This window comes from Branchiostoma belcheri, unplaced genomic scaffold (genome assembly GCF_001625305.1).
Source record: "Branchiostoma belcheri isolate BF01 breed outbred unplaced genomic scaffold, Haploidv18h27 scaffold205, whole genome shotgun sequence".
Classification (NCBI taxonomy): Eukaryota; Metazoa; Chordata; class Leptocardii; order Amphioxiformes; family Branchiostomatidae; genus Branchiostoma; species Branchiostoma belcheri.
This window is the reverse complement of record NW_017803547.1, coordinates 138,317-154,338: the sequence shown is the minus strand read 5'-3', so window position 1 is coordinate 154,338 and position 16,022 is coordinate 138,317. Positions and strand designations below refer to the sequence as shown.

The 16,022-nt window shown below is 41.0% G+C and overlaps 1 protein-coding gene across 3 annotated transcripts in view; it reads left to right on the top strand.

Moving 5' to 3' along the window:
• Positions 1-15,221, top strand: part of LOC109469505 — a 29,511-nt gene extending 14,290 nt beyond the window's left edge. For all 3 annotated transcript variants that reach the window (XM_019768026.1, XM_019768027.1, XM_019768028.1), the window contains 23 exons: positions 162-343; positions 740-916; positions 1,293-1,491; positions 1,938-2,162; positions 2,708-2,848; positions 3,257-3,423; positions 3,882-4,075; positions 4,551-4,698; positions 5,346-5,523; positions 5,990-6,199; positions 6,561-6,753; positions 7,330-7,472; positions 8,639-8,825; positions 9,262-9,474; positions 9,941-10,263; positions 10,817-11,054; positions 11,534-11,703; positions 12,094-12,232; positions 12,625-12,728; positions 13,348-13,452; positions 13,848-13,980; positions 14,415-14,594; positions 14,983-15,221. In XM_019768026.1, coding sequence (XP_019623585.1) covers positions 162-343; positions 740-916; positions 1,293-1,491; positions 1,938-2,162; positions 2,708-2,848; positions 3,257-3,423; positions 3,882-4,075; positions 4,551-4,698; positions 5,346-5,523; positions 5,990-6,199; positions 6,561-6,753; positions 7,330-7,472; positions 8,639-8,825; positions 9,262-9,474; positions 9,941-10,263; positions 10,817-11,054; positions 11,534-11,703; positions 12,094-12,232; positions 12,625-12,728; positions 13,348-13,452; positions 13,848-13,980; positions 14,415-14,593 — 3,948 coding nt within the window. In that variant the 3' untranslated portion in view covers position 14,594; positions 14,983-15,221. The remainder of the gene's footprint in view (positions 1-161; positions 344-739; positions 917-1,292; positions 1,492-1,937; positions 2,163-2,707; positions 2,849-3,256; positions 3,424-3,881; positions 4,076-4,550; positions 4,699-5,345; positions 5,524-5,989; positions 6,200-6,560; positions 6,754-7,329; positions 7,473-8,638; positions 8,826-9,261; positions 9,475-9,940; positions 10,264-10,816; positions 11,055-11,533; positions 11,704-12,093; positions 12,233-12,624; positions 12,729-13,347; positions 13,453-13,847; positions 13,981-14,414; positions 14,595-14,982) is intronic.
• Positions 15,222-16,022: the final 801 nt, after the last annotated feature.

Below are 16,022 nucleotides of genomic sequence, written 5' to 3'. Positions count from 1 at the left end.
GTTTGACTTTAACTGAGCTAGCTTAAGCTGGGATTGAATATAAACTTAATGTATGAGAGTAATGCTTGACAGGTCTATGTGGATTGAAATACGTACTAGTTTGGTCTTGGATGGTACTGAAGCTGATAGATGATAATGATGATTCTGATGATCTTTCCCAGAACATCACCTTCCTGGCTCGTGTGTGGAACAACACTGCTAACTACTCTGCCTCCGCCAACCTGACCTGGCTGACCCCGGCCAACGAGACTCGCTTCATCAACGTCTCCCACCAGCTGCTCAACTCCAGCATCGACAGCATCACCAACTTCACCTACATCTTCAACATCTCTTCTGTCGAGAGGTGAGACTCTCAATAAAAGCAGTCTTAAATAGTACTCAAATCTTAAATTAGATGGCTTTAAGTTAGAGGTGGCCTTTAAGATTTCTTTTGAACCTTTTGTCTGTTTGTCTACATTTAGAAGTAAGCTTGCATCTTGTCTTAAGTATTTCTTACCTCAAACTTCAACTTGAACCAAAAAAGTATTTCCTTGGACAGTATCTTGCCTTAGATTAGTTTTCTTAGATAAATTATAACAAATTCTTGTTGCTTTTGTGCCATAAGAAGTGGGAAACCAAAGTCAATTTTTCTCCTTAACTCTTGTGTTAGGAGATGTTCAAGATCTTCTTTCAACAAGAAGATGATTAAAATGTCTTTTAAGGACAAGAAGTTAAACATATCTTATTCCCTTTCTGGCAGGTACCTGTGCATCAATGCCAGCCTGGTGAACACCACCCAGGAGTACAACTCCACCCTGAACGTGACCCTGTTCATGCTGAACTCCACCATGTACAACATGAGCTTCTACAACTGGACCGCTGCTCTCTCCATGAGGAACATCAGCCAGGAGAGCCCCGAGCCAAACACCAACAAGTGGTGAGTATGCTTCTTTAGTTTGTATAACCAGTAAAACACCTCAAGGTTTAACACTGTAAATTATAGATGTTCACAGTATGTACAAGCTGCGTAAGACTGATAGGTTTATCCATTGTCATCTTGTACGGTGTTTTAAACTGATCCCAGAGCTCTGAACTGGCTATTATATATAGTAAGATGATTTTTGGTTCATGCAAGAAGACAGTCCAATGAGTATAAGAGAAGTCCTGCAAAAGTAGCACTTTGTTTTGAAATGGAAGGCTTTCAGCACCAAGGACAGGTCCATTTGCGCAATTCTATGCTATACTTCATTGGTCTATCACTTTGAACTACTAGTGACTCTGACTTCTGACTAGTATTTCCTACAATCCCCCAGGTACTACGAGCCCACCAGTGGAAAGTACATCCGTAAGCCGCAGCCTGATGTGTGGGCCGTGAAGCTGAACCTGACCTACCCCAGCTACATCAACCAGAGCTCCCAGAACTTCACCATCTCCGCTCGCCTGGTCAACGCCACCCACGAGCAGGGACGCAACTACACCATTATCAGCAACATCTCCATCCCGGAGTTCAAGGTGTGGTAAACTATTAGACCACAAATTTCTTTACTTATTAGCCCAATGATTGTAATTACTTCCTTTATTGTATTGTGTTCCCTTTGTATGTGGTTTTAAAATTTCCTAAATGTAACTTCACAGGCATAGTAGATTCTGTACATTGGCTGAACGTACCATGTTTGTGTGAAACCCGTAATGTATTGTGCATAGCATGGCAGAATGTCTCGTTCAAGGCAGAATCCATGTATTAAAGGATGACATTCTGTCTATAGTTTTTAATTGTTATGTTGAAAAAGATACCGTCTGCAATTGGCAAAATTCTGATGCAATGGTGACCAAACATCCAGCAAAAACTGTGAAAAATCTGGTTTTCGTGCATCTGCCAACTTGCTAGTTCATGTGCATATTTTACAAATTTGCTTAATATAATATAGGCTTAACACTATCTGAATCTGCATCCACAGGTGAATGCCACCCACAACATGACCCTGCTGAATAAGACCCAGGGCATCGAGTTCTACTGGAACACCACCGCCTGCGCTAACCTGACTCTGCTGCAGAACATCACCATCTTCAACACCAGCCTGTGGAACATCACCCGGCTCAACCGCACCAGCCCCTACCAGCTGCAGAACGCCACCTGGACCGGCAAGCTCAACTACACCTTCCCCAGGAACGAGTCCATCCAGGTAAATATCTTTAACCTTCAGCTCTCTCTCTGTCTCTCTATCCAGTTTTTTTTCCACCAAAATTGCGGGTTAGACGGGCTTGCATCAAGTGCAAGTCTTTTTTTAAGCAAGATTTTTTACGGCTGGATGCTCTTCCTAACGCCAACCCAAACCCTAGTAGGGCCCAGGATCCCTCTAACTGAGGTTGGAAATATGTCTTAAGTGCCTTTCCACGCTAAAGTAGTTGTTTGGCTGTTTGAAAGCACTAGATTTGTGTTGGTTATGGTTTGGGTAGCAGGGAGAAGGTTAAAACTGCAGTTAAGCTGAAGCCCAAGAAAGAAAGCTGCAGCATCCTTTGAAACCGTAGATGAATAGAATCTGGTTTAGAACTTAAAACAGTTGAGCTTTTTATAGTCCTTTTGTAGCTTTGTTAAAAACTGCAGTTACTGTATACTGTATCTTTTAAAACTGGAGGTGTTCCCAAAATCTTGTTATTAATAAAATTTTAGAACCTATTTAAGATTTGAGATGACATGTTTCTTAATTTCTCTTCTCCTTCCCCCCAGATCCCTCTGCCCATCATTGGAAACCTGTCCCTGAGCAACATCAGCTCCGTGTTTGAGAACATCACCATGCCCGTCTACCTGGCCAACTACAAGCTGCCCTTCCAGATCTTCGGCATCAAGAACATCCCATGGATCCGCCAGGTATGTATCTGTATCTGTATGCCTGGTATAACCACCCTGTAGTGTAAAACCCAGCTTCTGTATTGTTCTGTATTATGTATATCCAGTATAACCGTGTAACATGCCATCTTCTGTATTATGTATAGCCGGTATAACCACCCTCCAGCATAAAAAAACACACCAGCTTCTGTATCTGTATCTGTATCTGTATAGCCAGTTTAACCACCCCTTTGTTGTAACACACAGGCACACAAGACAGTAGTAGGCTACATATATATTACATTCTATAATTTCTTACACCTAACCTTTGCACATCTAACTGTAAGCACTGTTTAAAGCTATCTAGTAAGGATGCTCCTACAGTACCTGGCAACAGCAAGTTCTAGGGAAAACAAGTTTTTAACCCCCACCATCCCTGGTTGCCAACAGGTTAACGAGAGCATGATTGTCCGTCTGCTGAACATCTCTTACTTCGAGCCCAAGTTCCTCGAGGAGCTGGAGCCCATCGTTGGGAAGATCGAGATCCCGCTGCCCAAGATGCAGATCATCCCCAGGCCTATCCTCCGCCTCATCAACTACACTCTGCCCAACATGACGTGAGTTTTCATAACCGATAACTTCTCAAACATTCCTACACTAAACTACACTCTGCCCAACATTACGTGAGTGGTCCTCCCTGATAACTTCTCAAACATAAAAGATACAATGTACACAAAACAAGTCAAGAAGAATCACAAGACAAACACCACTGAAAAATCTTTCAATGCTAATTGCACAAAGAGAATCTGGGACCAATAGTAATATTCAGAAATATTTGCACCTTTTTAAACAGGGTTTTCTATAACTTAGTCTAAATTATGTGTTTTCTAAAAAATTGACCATAATTTTAAAGAAACAGTTTCTTAAATTTTGTGAGCATATCACCTTCATGTAGAATTCTCTTCTCAGACTAAGATCCATGTAAATTTGTGTGGTTATATGACTGGAGCAAAAACTTGACAATACATTTTACAATGCAAGATTGTAATATAAAAATATATTTTCCCATTTTCAGCATCCCCAAGAACCTGAGCCTGCCCTGCCTGGGTAACCTGACGTACGAGATGAACCTGACCAGTCCCATCTACAACATGACCGTCAACAGCACCGTGCAGAACGTCACCATCGCACGCAACGTGTCTGTCATCAACGCTTTCGTCAACGTCACCTCCAACTCTTCCATGGAGTTCCTCAACTTCACCATGCAGGGTAAGTAAGAGTTTCTTGTCCTGCTGGCATTTTTTACACATTCAATATGTTTCAGTAACTTTACGTGATAATCAGGACTGGTCACAGACCCCTGGCTTTTTTTCCCTGCTGTGGCAAAGTTACTTCCACATTTGTTGCATTTCACTGCGGTGTGATGCATTGCACAAGAAATACCTCCTTGAAATCATACATATACAGGGCACTATATAGATGGTAGTATGTGCAACATAATCATATGGGCACCTTGGGAGAATGGTTAACAACTTGAATTCTGCGTCTGCACTAAAGAGAGGAAACACTTGTGAAAGAGAGGCAACACTTGTTCAAGATTTTTTCCATTCCAATTTTGCTCCTTGTCTCTTTAAAGAAGCTGTTGCTGTAAAAGGACTTAAAAGACTTGTACATTATAGAATTGAATATGCTATATTTTCATATAAAATACTGTATATACTTACCTGTGTTGTCACCTGCGCAGGTGTTCTGAACGCCACCCACCTGAACAACCTGACTGAGGTGAACATGACCTCCAGGCTGAACCTGACCCACCCTGACCTGACCGTGAACGTGACCCTGAACACCACCGGCCTCAACATCACAGGCATGAACGTCACCAACCTCAACAGGTCAGTGTGTAAAGTTAAAACTCTTGATCCAACACAAAAAGTTCTCTCACCTAGAGCTATCGACCAGTCACTCTGGTCTTCCTCAGTAGACTGACCCAGTGAGGCTTGTCACGTCGCTTCTTTGAAGTGTGACGTCAACACTGGGTCAAAGGTATCTGGTAGATGATATGGGTGAGATTTCTTCACAGGTTTTTAGTGTATAACTGTTCAATGATCACAAAAACAGGTTACTAACTTAAAGGCTTATTCCAATGTTTTCAGTATACTGTCAAAACTGTCTATATACCACAAGCATTAAGACAGGATTCTTAATGCTTGTGTCAATGGGAATAATTATCTTAGGGGCCGCCAAAAGTAGTCACATTGGGTAGATGGTCCTTAATGTGCAGAGTGGGCACTAGTATACAGGTTTGACTGTATCATTAAATGTGCAATAATCGCAAGAACATTCACTGTATCAATTATTAATCAAACCTGTAATTATCGTTTCTAATACCAATAGTGGATTATATGATGATGCATATGAGTGGATTATAAAATCAAGACAGGCCTTACAGTACATTTGTAGTTTCTTTTCATGTATGTTACAAAGATAGTGCAGTTTTTTCAAGTTATTAATAAACTTATCATTATGTTTCCCCTTCCAGCACCTTCTTCTTGAACATCACGGCTCCCCAGTGGGTTAACGTGACCGTGAACGTGACCGCTCGTAACGACACTCTGTACGCCAACCTCACCATCCCCACCTTCAACAGCTCCATGGTCCTGCTCGGCCAGCTCCCCAACAAGACTCGTCTTAATGTTACTCTCTACGTCAAGAACATCGTAAGTCTTATTCCTTCTCTCTGTTATTGTTTCTTACAATTATTTCAAGCCTACCCTGGCAAGGGAAAGACATGGTGTGCTTGAATAATTTACATTTTGTTTGTTACATGAAAGTTACAAAGCAATACATTCAAGTATCTGTGTCAGTAGCTGTATGGCCAGTATAACTGCCCTTTGGCATAACACACCAGCCACGGCCAGCATTATGTAGGTCTATGTAGTTCATTGCTAATTAAAACAAAAGTCAATAAACAATAATAGGAATTGAACTTCACAGTGTACATGTGTAACTGTTGGATATCCTTACTTTACCAAGGACACAACACCTAGCCAGAAATACCAGGGATCGAACCCATGACCTCTAAATCTCATGTCCACTAGCCTAGCCATTCAACATCACCTTTACTACAGCAGTGAAAATAAGACATCTCAAGTCTTACATACATGTACCGTCTTCCCTCCTCAGACCCGTGACATCAATGAGACCGTCCTGTCCTGGTACGTGACCCTGAACGAGACCTCCCTGCTGTACTCCAACCTGACCTGGAACCTGACTGCTCTGAACTCCACCCTGAACCTCACCCGCGCTGTCGAGCAGTTCTGGAACATCACCAGCAACCAGACCCACCCCATCAACAAGTACGCTGTGCAGTACCTCAACAAGACCGTCGCTGAGGTAAGCTTTCTATGTTTTAAAATTACTATTACAACAGTAACTGCTCTTCATTGATGGACACTAGCCATGAAGTGATGTACCTCAACCCCTTCAAAACACAGAAGCTGAACACTGCTGCTGACATATCCTCAATTTTGCAGTACACACAAAAATGAAAGACATTTATCTTTCAGAACTTAGACTTACAAAACTGATTGAGGGATTGAAAGTGTGAGTGTAGCTTGAACGACAGTAACAAATTTAACACAAAATTATGTGAACTAAAATTACAGTGTCACCTTCAATTGAAGTTAAAAACATGATGCTTTTGGAAGTAGCTAGACACCCTAAACTGACAGTGTCTCTTCCTTCCTTCCTTCAGTGCTTGAACACGACCGTGAACTACACCATGACCCTGGTGAACTCCACCGTCAACTACACCTACGAACTGGTGCAGAACCTGACCGTGGGAACCCCCCTCTTCAACGTCACCTTCAACGGCACCGACATGATCCGTAACATCACCAACATGATCACCTACAACACCACCGAGTTCTTCAACAGGACTCTGCCTGGTAAGTTCTAACTCTCAGGATGTGTAGGTAGTAAATCGGCACTAAGTTTACACTGGTTATGTGGTGAGTTAGTTGAGAGAAGGTTAAAAATGATCACCTACAACACCACCGAGTTCTTCAACAGGACTCTGCCTGGTAAGTTTAACCTGTACCCTGCTAAGGTAGCCATTTGTTACCGGTTGTGCATTGGCTTTGTGGTTAGGAAGCAGAGAGAAGGTTAAAAATGATCACCTACAACACCACTGAGTTCCTCTATGGGTAGGTCTAACCTGTAGCCTGCTAAGGTAGCTATTTGGCACCTGTTGTGCATTGGATTGTGGTGAGGAAGCAGAGAGAAGGACAAAAATGTTCACCCACAACTCTGGTCTTGCCATTTCAAAATGTTCAGCCTGGATGACCAACTTCTACAAGTAGTTTTGAGTTACAAGTTGTTAACTTCAAAGCAAGTTCAAAGTTACTTCCAAGGCAATTCAGAAAGAAGTACAAGCTTGTTATTTCTGTAATGTTGATAGCATAGAGAATAAGGATAAAAGCTAGAGAAGTCTAACGGATATACCTCCACTTGTTTCCCTCCAGCCTTCATGGTGAACTTCTACATGTACGAGCCCATCACCCAGATGATCGTGAACTACACGATCAACGCCACCATCCCGCAGAACCTCACCATCACCAACGCCTCCATCAACGCTCTGTCCTACTTCCTCTTCCCCGGGTACCAGGTACAGCAACCAGTTTAAGCTCCCATTAAGGCCACACCAATTTAATTTGTTGGTTCTCGGATTTTTTCAGAAAAAATATGAAGCAACAGGGCGGAAAAAAATAAAAATAAAAACATGTCTAGGCATCCTATTATAGCCCCAAATGCTTCGATAGGAGCCATGAAGTCAACACAGAAGACTGGGGTAAAAGAATGAATTTTGAAGTTTTAATCAAACCACTGTATTGATAGATGGAAAAACTGTAACATGTAGGAAGAAAAGGACTTTCCTCAACTGTTGAGGGCAAAATATGACCATTTTTGAGTTTATTCAGAACCAGAAATTTTTTTTTTTTTTGCAAATCAGAAAAAAATGAAGAGGCGAATCCGAGAACCAACAAATTAAATTGGTGTGGCCTAAGCTGATCGGACAGACACAAAAACTCCTTCATTGTGAGAGCCGTAAAAGACTTGTGATGTGTATTAGATATTGTATTTTAAACTGAAATCGTACTATTTTAACCTACGTGTTCTTGATGATGATTTTTGAATGATGATGATGTTTTTAATCTATTGTGATGATGTTGTATGATGTATAATTGTAAAATGTCAATGCAATTCAGACGTGCTCGAAGCACTTCGGCACGTCAGGGCTCGAAATTAACATTGTCCCAGTGTCAAATGACACTAAATTTTCAGCTTGGGACAATTCAAATTACATTTCGGGACAATTTCGGGGCAATTTAAAAATTCTCATCTGAGACTGTCCATGTCATTTAGGAGCATGATCCATCCTGCTGCAGGCTGCCGGCCCATAATACTCTGACAAACATTTAAATTTGACCAATCGGGGATTCCAAATGTTGCATGGGGAGAGGGGCGTTGAAGATGCTGCTGCTCCCATGATACTATCATTCATTTCCCTACAGTCAAGGAAAATGATGGACATTTACTGTACTAATAAAGTGGACCTCAAGTTGTACAAATTCAGTTGTTGTTGTTTTCTTATTGTTGTCATAAACTTATTTCCCGAAAAGCAGGCTGGGACAGTCCATCCTCAGTTCGGGACAATTGAAATCTATTTTTGGGACAGTTCTGGGACAATTGTAAAAAAAGTTAACTTCGAGGCCTGCACGTCTGCCATGTTGATATTTAATAAAGATTTGATTTGATTTGATTTGATACCAGTTCACCAACAACTCCATCTGCGTGAATGTCACCCACCCCATGAACTGGACCAGCTTCTACGAGCTGCCAACCATGAGGAACGAGACCGCCAAGAGGAACAAGACCTGGACCGAGGAGGTCGTCACCTACTTCTACGACATGGTCTACACCAAGCCTGTGTACAAGCAGCTCAACATGTACACCACCAGTGAGTTGGGTTACTTATTTGTTTGTTTGTTTGTCTTTGTAAGAAAACAGAATGGTTTAGAACATTGTAGAATTGAAGAAATATACGTCAACAAGAGTACAGGAACATGCACACCATGAGTGAGTGGGTTTACTTGTGTAAGGAGCATAAAATCAAGTTATTTTGTTATTTCAAGTTAAGACTAAGTTATTTTGGTTTATTACAACATGTGAAAGGGGCCAGAAAAGATATAATACAAGAGCATTGCAAGTAGAAGAAATTAGAGCAAGAGCATGGAAACATGAAAAAGTTCAAATTCAAGACAAAATCTGCAACAAATTGCTATCAGTGACATACATGTACCAGTTTTCCTATCAGTGTTCATCCCTTTATATTTCTTACAACTAAAAGTTTGGTAAAAATCAGATCAACCTGACCACCCTTTTCCTATCCACAGAGACCGGCATGATCTTCGGCAAGAACAACGTGTACACCTTCGATGGCCGCATGTACGCCGTCCCCGAGTACAACCACGAGGACTGCATGTACATCATGGCCCGCGACTTCCTGGATAAGAACTTCACCATCCTCAGCAGCCCCAAGTCCATCACCGTCAAGCTCAGGGAACTGGTCGCCAAGATCAGCGAGGACAGCAAGGTCTACATCGATGGTAGGTTTATCTTTATTTGTTGTCTGATCATTTGATTACAATATTACTGTTCTGATGATGTCTAAAGGCTGAGTGACTTGGTTAGCGGACACAAGATTGAAAGGTTGTAAGTTCTCAATTTTCAGTCACCAGCAATGAGTAGCATTGTCTTTGTCTCGCTAGTGAACTGAACAGAAATCTATTTTCCTATCTTTGTTGAACACATAGATCAGATTCTCCAACTTGTCTGTTCATTATCTGAGAATATACAATGATATAAGACATTCAAAGTAGATAATTAAATGTTTAATTTTATGAAAATCAAAGTACATCCTGTTTTTGGGGGTTTAAAATTTGGAACACTTTTAATTTTATTTAATTAACAGCAGCAGATATATCTAATGAAATGATTTTTAAGAACATCATGATAATTATTGAATTGTCTTTCTAAGACATTGATCTAACGTCTTCTCCCTCCCTTCCGCAGGCTCCAACCAGCCCACCGAGCTTCCCTACCAGACTCCCGAGAAGAACGTGACCATCACCCGCACCGGCGTGTTCGTCAACGTGACCACTCGCTACGGCGTCAGCATCATCTGCGACTCCGTGAACCAGCTCTGTGCCTTCAACATCTCCGGCCAGTACCACAACAAGACCCTGGGCCTGCTGGGTACCAACGACAACGAGCCCTCCACCGACTTCCGCCGCCCCAACGGCCGCAACACCTCCAACATTGCAGAGTTCCTCAACTCCTACGAGGTGACCGGATACAAGACCTGCAAGCTGAGCCCCAACCAGCAGTACAACAAGGTGCGTTTCTCTAGACTTTGTCTTTTATTTTATTGGATGTCAGATCTATTCAGCCTCAAACAAAAGTACAACAAGGTGTGTTTGTTTTGATATAATAAGATCTTAACAAAATAAGGTCACAAACCAAAAGTACAAGGTTTGTTTCTCTCAACTTTGGAAGTCTTTTGTAAGTTTTGTTTGGATATTAGATCTAATCAACCACAGCCAAAAGTACCAAAGTTTGTTGGTCTCTTTGCATAGTTTGTATTTTATATTAAAATTAGGGCTAATATGCCCTTAGCCATCAATAAGTATAAGCCATGTAGTAAGGAATTTCTATCAAGGTTATAGTCAAGATTTAGATGTAAAATTTTAGGCAGTGCTGTTAACTATAATCAACTAAGAATAGTCTAAATTTGTGACTTTGACACCGATTATGTAGCATTCATATATTTGTCTTGAGTTTTCATATATTGATATGACTATCTACTGTCATTTTGAGGATAACTCAACCATCTAGATTGTGTAATATGCTTGTCGACATTTCTAAAGAGAAATATGACATCTATTCCAGGTCGCCAAGGTCAAGCTGAGCAAGGTGAACCCCATCTGCCGCCAGCTGCTGAACGAGCGTAACACCACCTCCCCGTACGCCAAGTGCTTCCAGACCGTCGACCCCAAGCCGTTCCGTGAGGCGTGCGAGTACAGCTCCAAGTACCAGAGCGAGGAGAAGGCCTACTGCGCAACCATCGGCGCCTACGTCAGCCTGTGCCAGTCTAAGGGCATCTTCATCAACCAGACCGCTCAGTGCAGTAAGTGTTCTCTTTATTTTGATGTCCTTTAGCCCAAAAGGCTAATCTTCCAGGGCTCATACAATTGTTATAACAAGTGTTATCCTTCCAAATCTTTGACAAAATGAATGCGTATTCACAGCTGAGGCTGTATGTTTTATTTTGTTTTATTTTCTGATAAGTCAAAGTAACAAAATTCAGCAAGGAAGCAAGAAGAAAAACATTTCAAGAGCTAGAACAAAAGCTTCAGTTACATTATGATACTTGAACTTTCCATCAAGTAACTTTCTGTCAACATCATAGATAATTTCATTCTTAGTCTCCTAAAAAGTTCTGGTAACAGCAAAACAATGTAACTACAAGATTTAGTTGTAGAACTTGTTGTTTGAGAGAAGTTTGCATCAAGACGAGAACACATCAAAGCTTCAATTCCTAGATTTAAGTACAAAAAGATAAAACAATGATAGAACTAACGCTCACTCTTTTCCCTCTCCCCCCAGCCGTGTGCGAGAAGACCCGCCAGCTGAACGACACCTGGTGGCAGAAGAGCCGCAGGACCGCTGACATCGTCCTCATCGTGTCCGAGAACATCCAGCTCACCAAGAAGTCCAACCCCGAGCACCAGCTCAAGAAGCTCATCCAGAAGCTCAGCGAGAAGAAGTCTTACGACGTACGTTTCTTTTTCTTATAGATTTCTCATGCAGTCTCTTAAAGATGTTGAAAACCTTAACCCAATTCAGGGTGGGTCATGTAGGCAAAAGAAGTATAATCATATGTGGTTTCTGAAAGATTTCTCAGGACATTTCTTTAAAATTTCTTTAAAATGTCTTGTGGATACATGTTCTCAAAGATGTTTTGTGAAGATTCTGAAAAACTGCTTATGGATACACTCTCGCATGATGTTCTTTAAAGATTGCTTTTTAAGTTTCTTGCCCAAGAATCTGGTACGGTAACACAACAGTTCCTTCCCAAATAGTCTCACGAGGGTTCTTTGAAATGTTTGAAGCTTGATTTTTGATGAATAGAAAATTGATCCTATTTGTTGTTGCCATGCCAACAGGACATCCGCGTTGCCATCGTCGGCTTTGGAGGCAAGGATGTCCACGAGCCCGCTCACGTCCACACCATCAACGGCGAGCTGTTCGCTCAGATGAAGCCCAACGAGGTCAACAAGGCCCTGAAGGAACTCGCTTTCGAGGGTAAGAAAGAACACGTCTTAAATCTTAACAAGCCTTGTCCTGTAGAGCCCATAGATATATATATATGGGTTGCACATACGTTTTGGGGTATTTCTTTGCAATGCATCAAATCAAAGTGAACCGCAACAAATGCGGAAGTAACTACACCACCGCATTGCAAAACAAGTCAAGGGTCTATGACCTGATTAAGACACCAAGGTAAGGTACCAACTTTGCTTTGGTTACATGGTTAGGCAGCATACAGAAGGTTGAAAATGATCACATGGTAACTAGTGTGGTGTGAGCCGCAGTTTGTTAGGCTATAGCTAGACAGTGCAAAGGTAAATGTTATGCATTTGTTTTGTACATTGTTACCTTTCTAGTTTTTAATGTAATTTGATTGTTATTTCCAGGTAAGAAGACCACCAACGCCATGGAGGCCATCAGGCTGGCTGCCCAATACCCCTTCCGCCCCGAAGCCTCCAAGGTCTTCCTGCTCATCACCGAGGAGGACAAGGTACATGTTTGTTTGTTTAGATGTTAAACAACCACAAACAACCACATATATATCATGAAAGTCCATCTGTGTTGGTAGTTACATGTTTAAACTTTCGATCCAACTTACACAAAAAAATATGTCTCACCGAGAGCTGACCCAGTGAGGCTTGTCACATGGCTTCTGGGGAAGACCAGAGTAACTGGTCGAAAGCTCTAGGTAAGAGAACTTTTTGTGTTGGATAAAAAGTTTTAACTTTAAACAGCCACACATGATCTTCCTACTTATCACCAAAGAGATACTTCTTGTGCTTATCTTCTTGTCTAGATCTGTCTAGTAAGTGATCTTCATGCCTAAAGCAGTTTTTAGCTTGGCAAGGAGTTCAGCTTGAATGCATTTTTCTGTGAAAGTTTCATCTTTTTCTTACTCTTAGTTTTCATAAAAATATGTACAAGAGTTTTACAATTATAACACAACAATTATAAGTGTTTGAAAGCAATTTAAACATAAATCAATTGTGACTTGTTACTACTAGCAACTAGTCAAATGAAGAACCACCATCTCGATCCCATGAGAATTGGTTAAAGATCTTGCGTAGATCTTGAAGAAGTTTACTGACGAGCCTCGTGTCTTATTCCAGGTCGAGAAGAACCCCCAGGAGATCCGTGAGATTAAGAAGATCCTCGCCGAGCAGTCCATCACCCTGAACGTCTTCTCTAGCTACAAGGAGATCAAGAAGTCCAAGGTGGGTCAACTCTCAGGAAGACACACAAGGAACTCTGAAAATTCCATTATGAGACATTCCATTATGCTGGACGAACAGATACAAAAACTCTCCTATTCCCTACTTGACACATCTCCTAAATCAGTGATCTTAAGGTCTTGTATTTATTGGTTTATTTGTTTGTATCAACATATCAACAACATATCTCCCCGCCTTGACATACAGGGCTGAATTCTGATCAAGTTGTTTACAATATGAATTATTAATAGTAGGGAAATACAAATTACAATCATATCGGAATCTACATATTAATATATCACTTTGGTTCGAAAATTAGGTATTTACAATTTTACAATCGTACAATTGTCTTGTTTTGTTTTCACAAATAAACCATTTGATTGCTTGATTGATTGCAGGTTGACCAGATCTACGGCATCAAGTACAACCTGGAGATCATCTCTGACAAGAAGGTGCCCAAGAAGCACTCCATCTCCGGCCTGGTCAAGCTGCCCAAGGGCGTCTACGTCGAGCTCTGCACCGCCACCAAGGGTGGGTAGAAGTCTAGATATACTGCCTGTATACAAAAAACAACAACAAACATCGTTCAGTATGTCAGTAATGCAAGAACAGCCTGGATGCAAAAATATTTGTCATATTTCAGAACACGTGTGTTTGCAATGCATGGCTTAAGACAAAGACTTAAGCTAAAGACAAGTTCAGTGACATATATTTCTAGCCACACTGCCATAATGGCCAATTTAGTCTAATTCCATGCAAGCATGTGCCAAACATGATCAACTGATACCAAACTTGGCCTGCCAGGCAGCACAGGCAATTCATGTGTAACCTATAGCTAGCTACATGTACCTTTTGGTAGTTTTTGAGTTATCCATAACTCTAACAGCCGTAATATACCTTCCTATTTGATATGTAGGATTTACCATTAAGCACAACACTTACGTTTTCTCTATTCCCCTCTTTAGGCTCCATCTTCTCCGTGGACCTTCTGCTGGAAGGCGAGCACCGTCTGATGAAGCAGGTTTCCGACATCGTCGTGGACCAGATCGAGTCTCAGTCCGGCATCGAGAAGATCTGCAGGTGCTACCAGGGCCCCGCCGGCGAGGGCGTCACCAAGTGCAAGGTTGTTCCCGTCTACTATTAAAGTGAGTACTGGGGGCTTCTGCTTTGTGCTGTTTCATTATTGAACCTCCTCTTTCAAAGGTGCAAACAAAGTTTAGTTTCCAGAACTGTTTGTTTTCTATTGCTGAGAGAACTAAGTTCATGTCCTTTTAGATTACCTTCTGTTTCTATGAGTTTTGTTAGTACATATTTTCACAAGTATTTCAGAACATATTTAAAGCTCCTTGTTCACCGTAACAATACTACCTTAGGTGGCTTAGATCTAATCTGTTCTGATTAGATTGATGCAAATTCTTCTAGAACAAAAGGTTATTTTCAATCAGTAGTTTGGTCACTTGTTTATTGTGTGTTGCTAGTTTTTCTCAATCTGATATGTGCTAACAGTTTTCTTTCTTTTTGCATTTTCTGCAGCTGGACAAAAAAACAGAAACATCAAGAACGACCCCCACAAATGACGACAATAACGACGCTGCTAAACAACGTTACTCATGATGTAAAATGATTTTTTTTATTTAAAAGTGATCAAAAGGAACTACTTTTTACCACCAACTCTCAAGTGTTCAAGTATAGATAGCTTTGTATAACTATGTTGCAAGGACATATTGTTCCATAAAAAGATATTATTAAATATTGGAATTGTTCATTTGCAACTCTGGACTGGTCTGTTTTACTTTAGTCTGGCATCAGTGTGAAAAAGTGTGTGAGTGAGTGAGTGAGTGAGTGAGTGAGTGAGTGAGTGAGTGAGTGAGTGAGTGAGTGTGTGAGTGAGAGAGTGAGTGACTGAGTGAGTGAGTGAATGTGTGAGTGAGAGTGTGAGAGAGTGAGTAAGTGGTGAGTGAGTGAGTGGATGAGTGAATGTAAATGAGTAGATGAATGAAGTAAAAAGACTTGAATGAATCTAATCCAAGCAGATGAGAGGTGGTCAAACTTACTTTAAATTATTTAAACTTTACATTCTTGGTATCAATTGTACTTTTTTTCCATCGAGGAAAAAACTTAAGAAAAAGGAGCCAACTCACCTGCTTGGAACACAGAAAAGTCCCATATTCACCAGAATCAGGCCCCCTATAAAACATAGCATATCAAAGTGTAAAAATACTGTATCAAGAGTATAAGAATTTTATAATATTCACATTGGTGAATATTATAAAAATCCCAACAAATATCAAAACAAACTCCCAATCTCTGCAAAAATAGGCTCTGGCAGAAGATAACTGTGACCCATAGTAAGAAATGTTAGCCAAGTTACAGTCAGGTCCAAGAATAGGATAAAAACATGCACCACAACGACACATAAAGACTGAGAATACATAAAACTGTAATGTACAAACGCACAAATCTACCCCATGCATCTCCTTGGAGCCACATCTCAAGATCAAAAAGGCTTGAGGGACAAAACCTTGGTTTAATCTCCAAGCAGATCATACGGTGGCAAGGCAGTATCCCGAAGT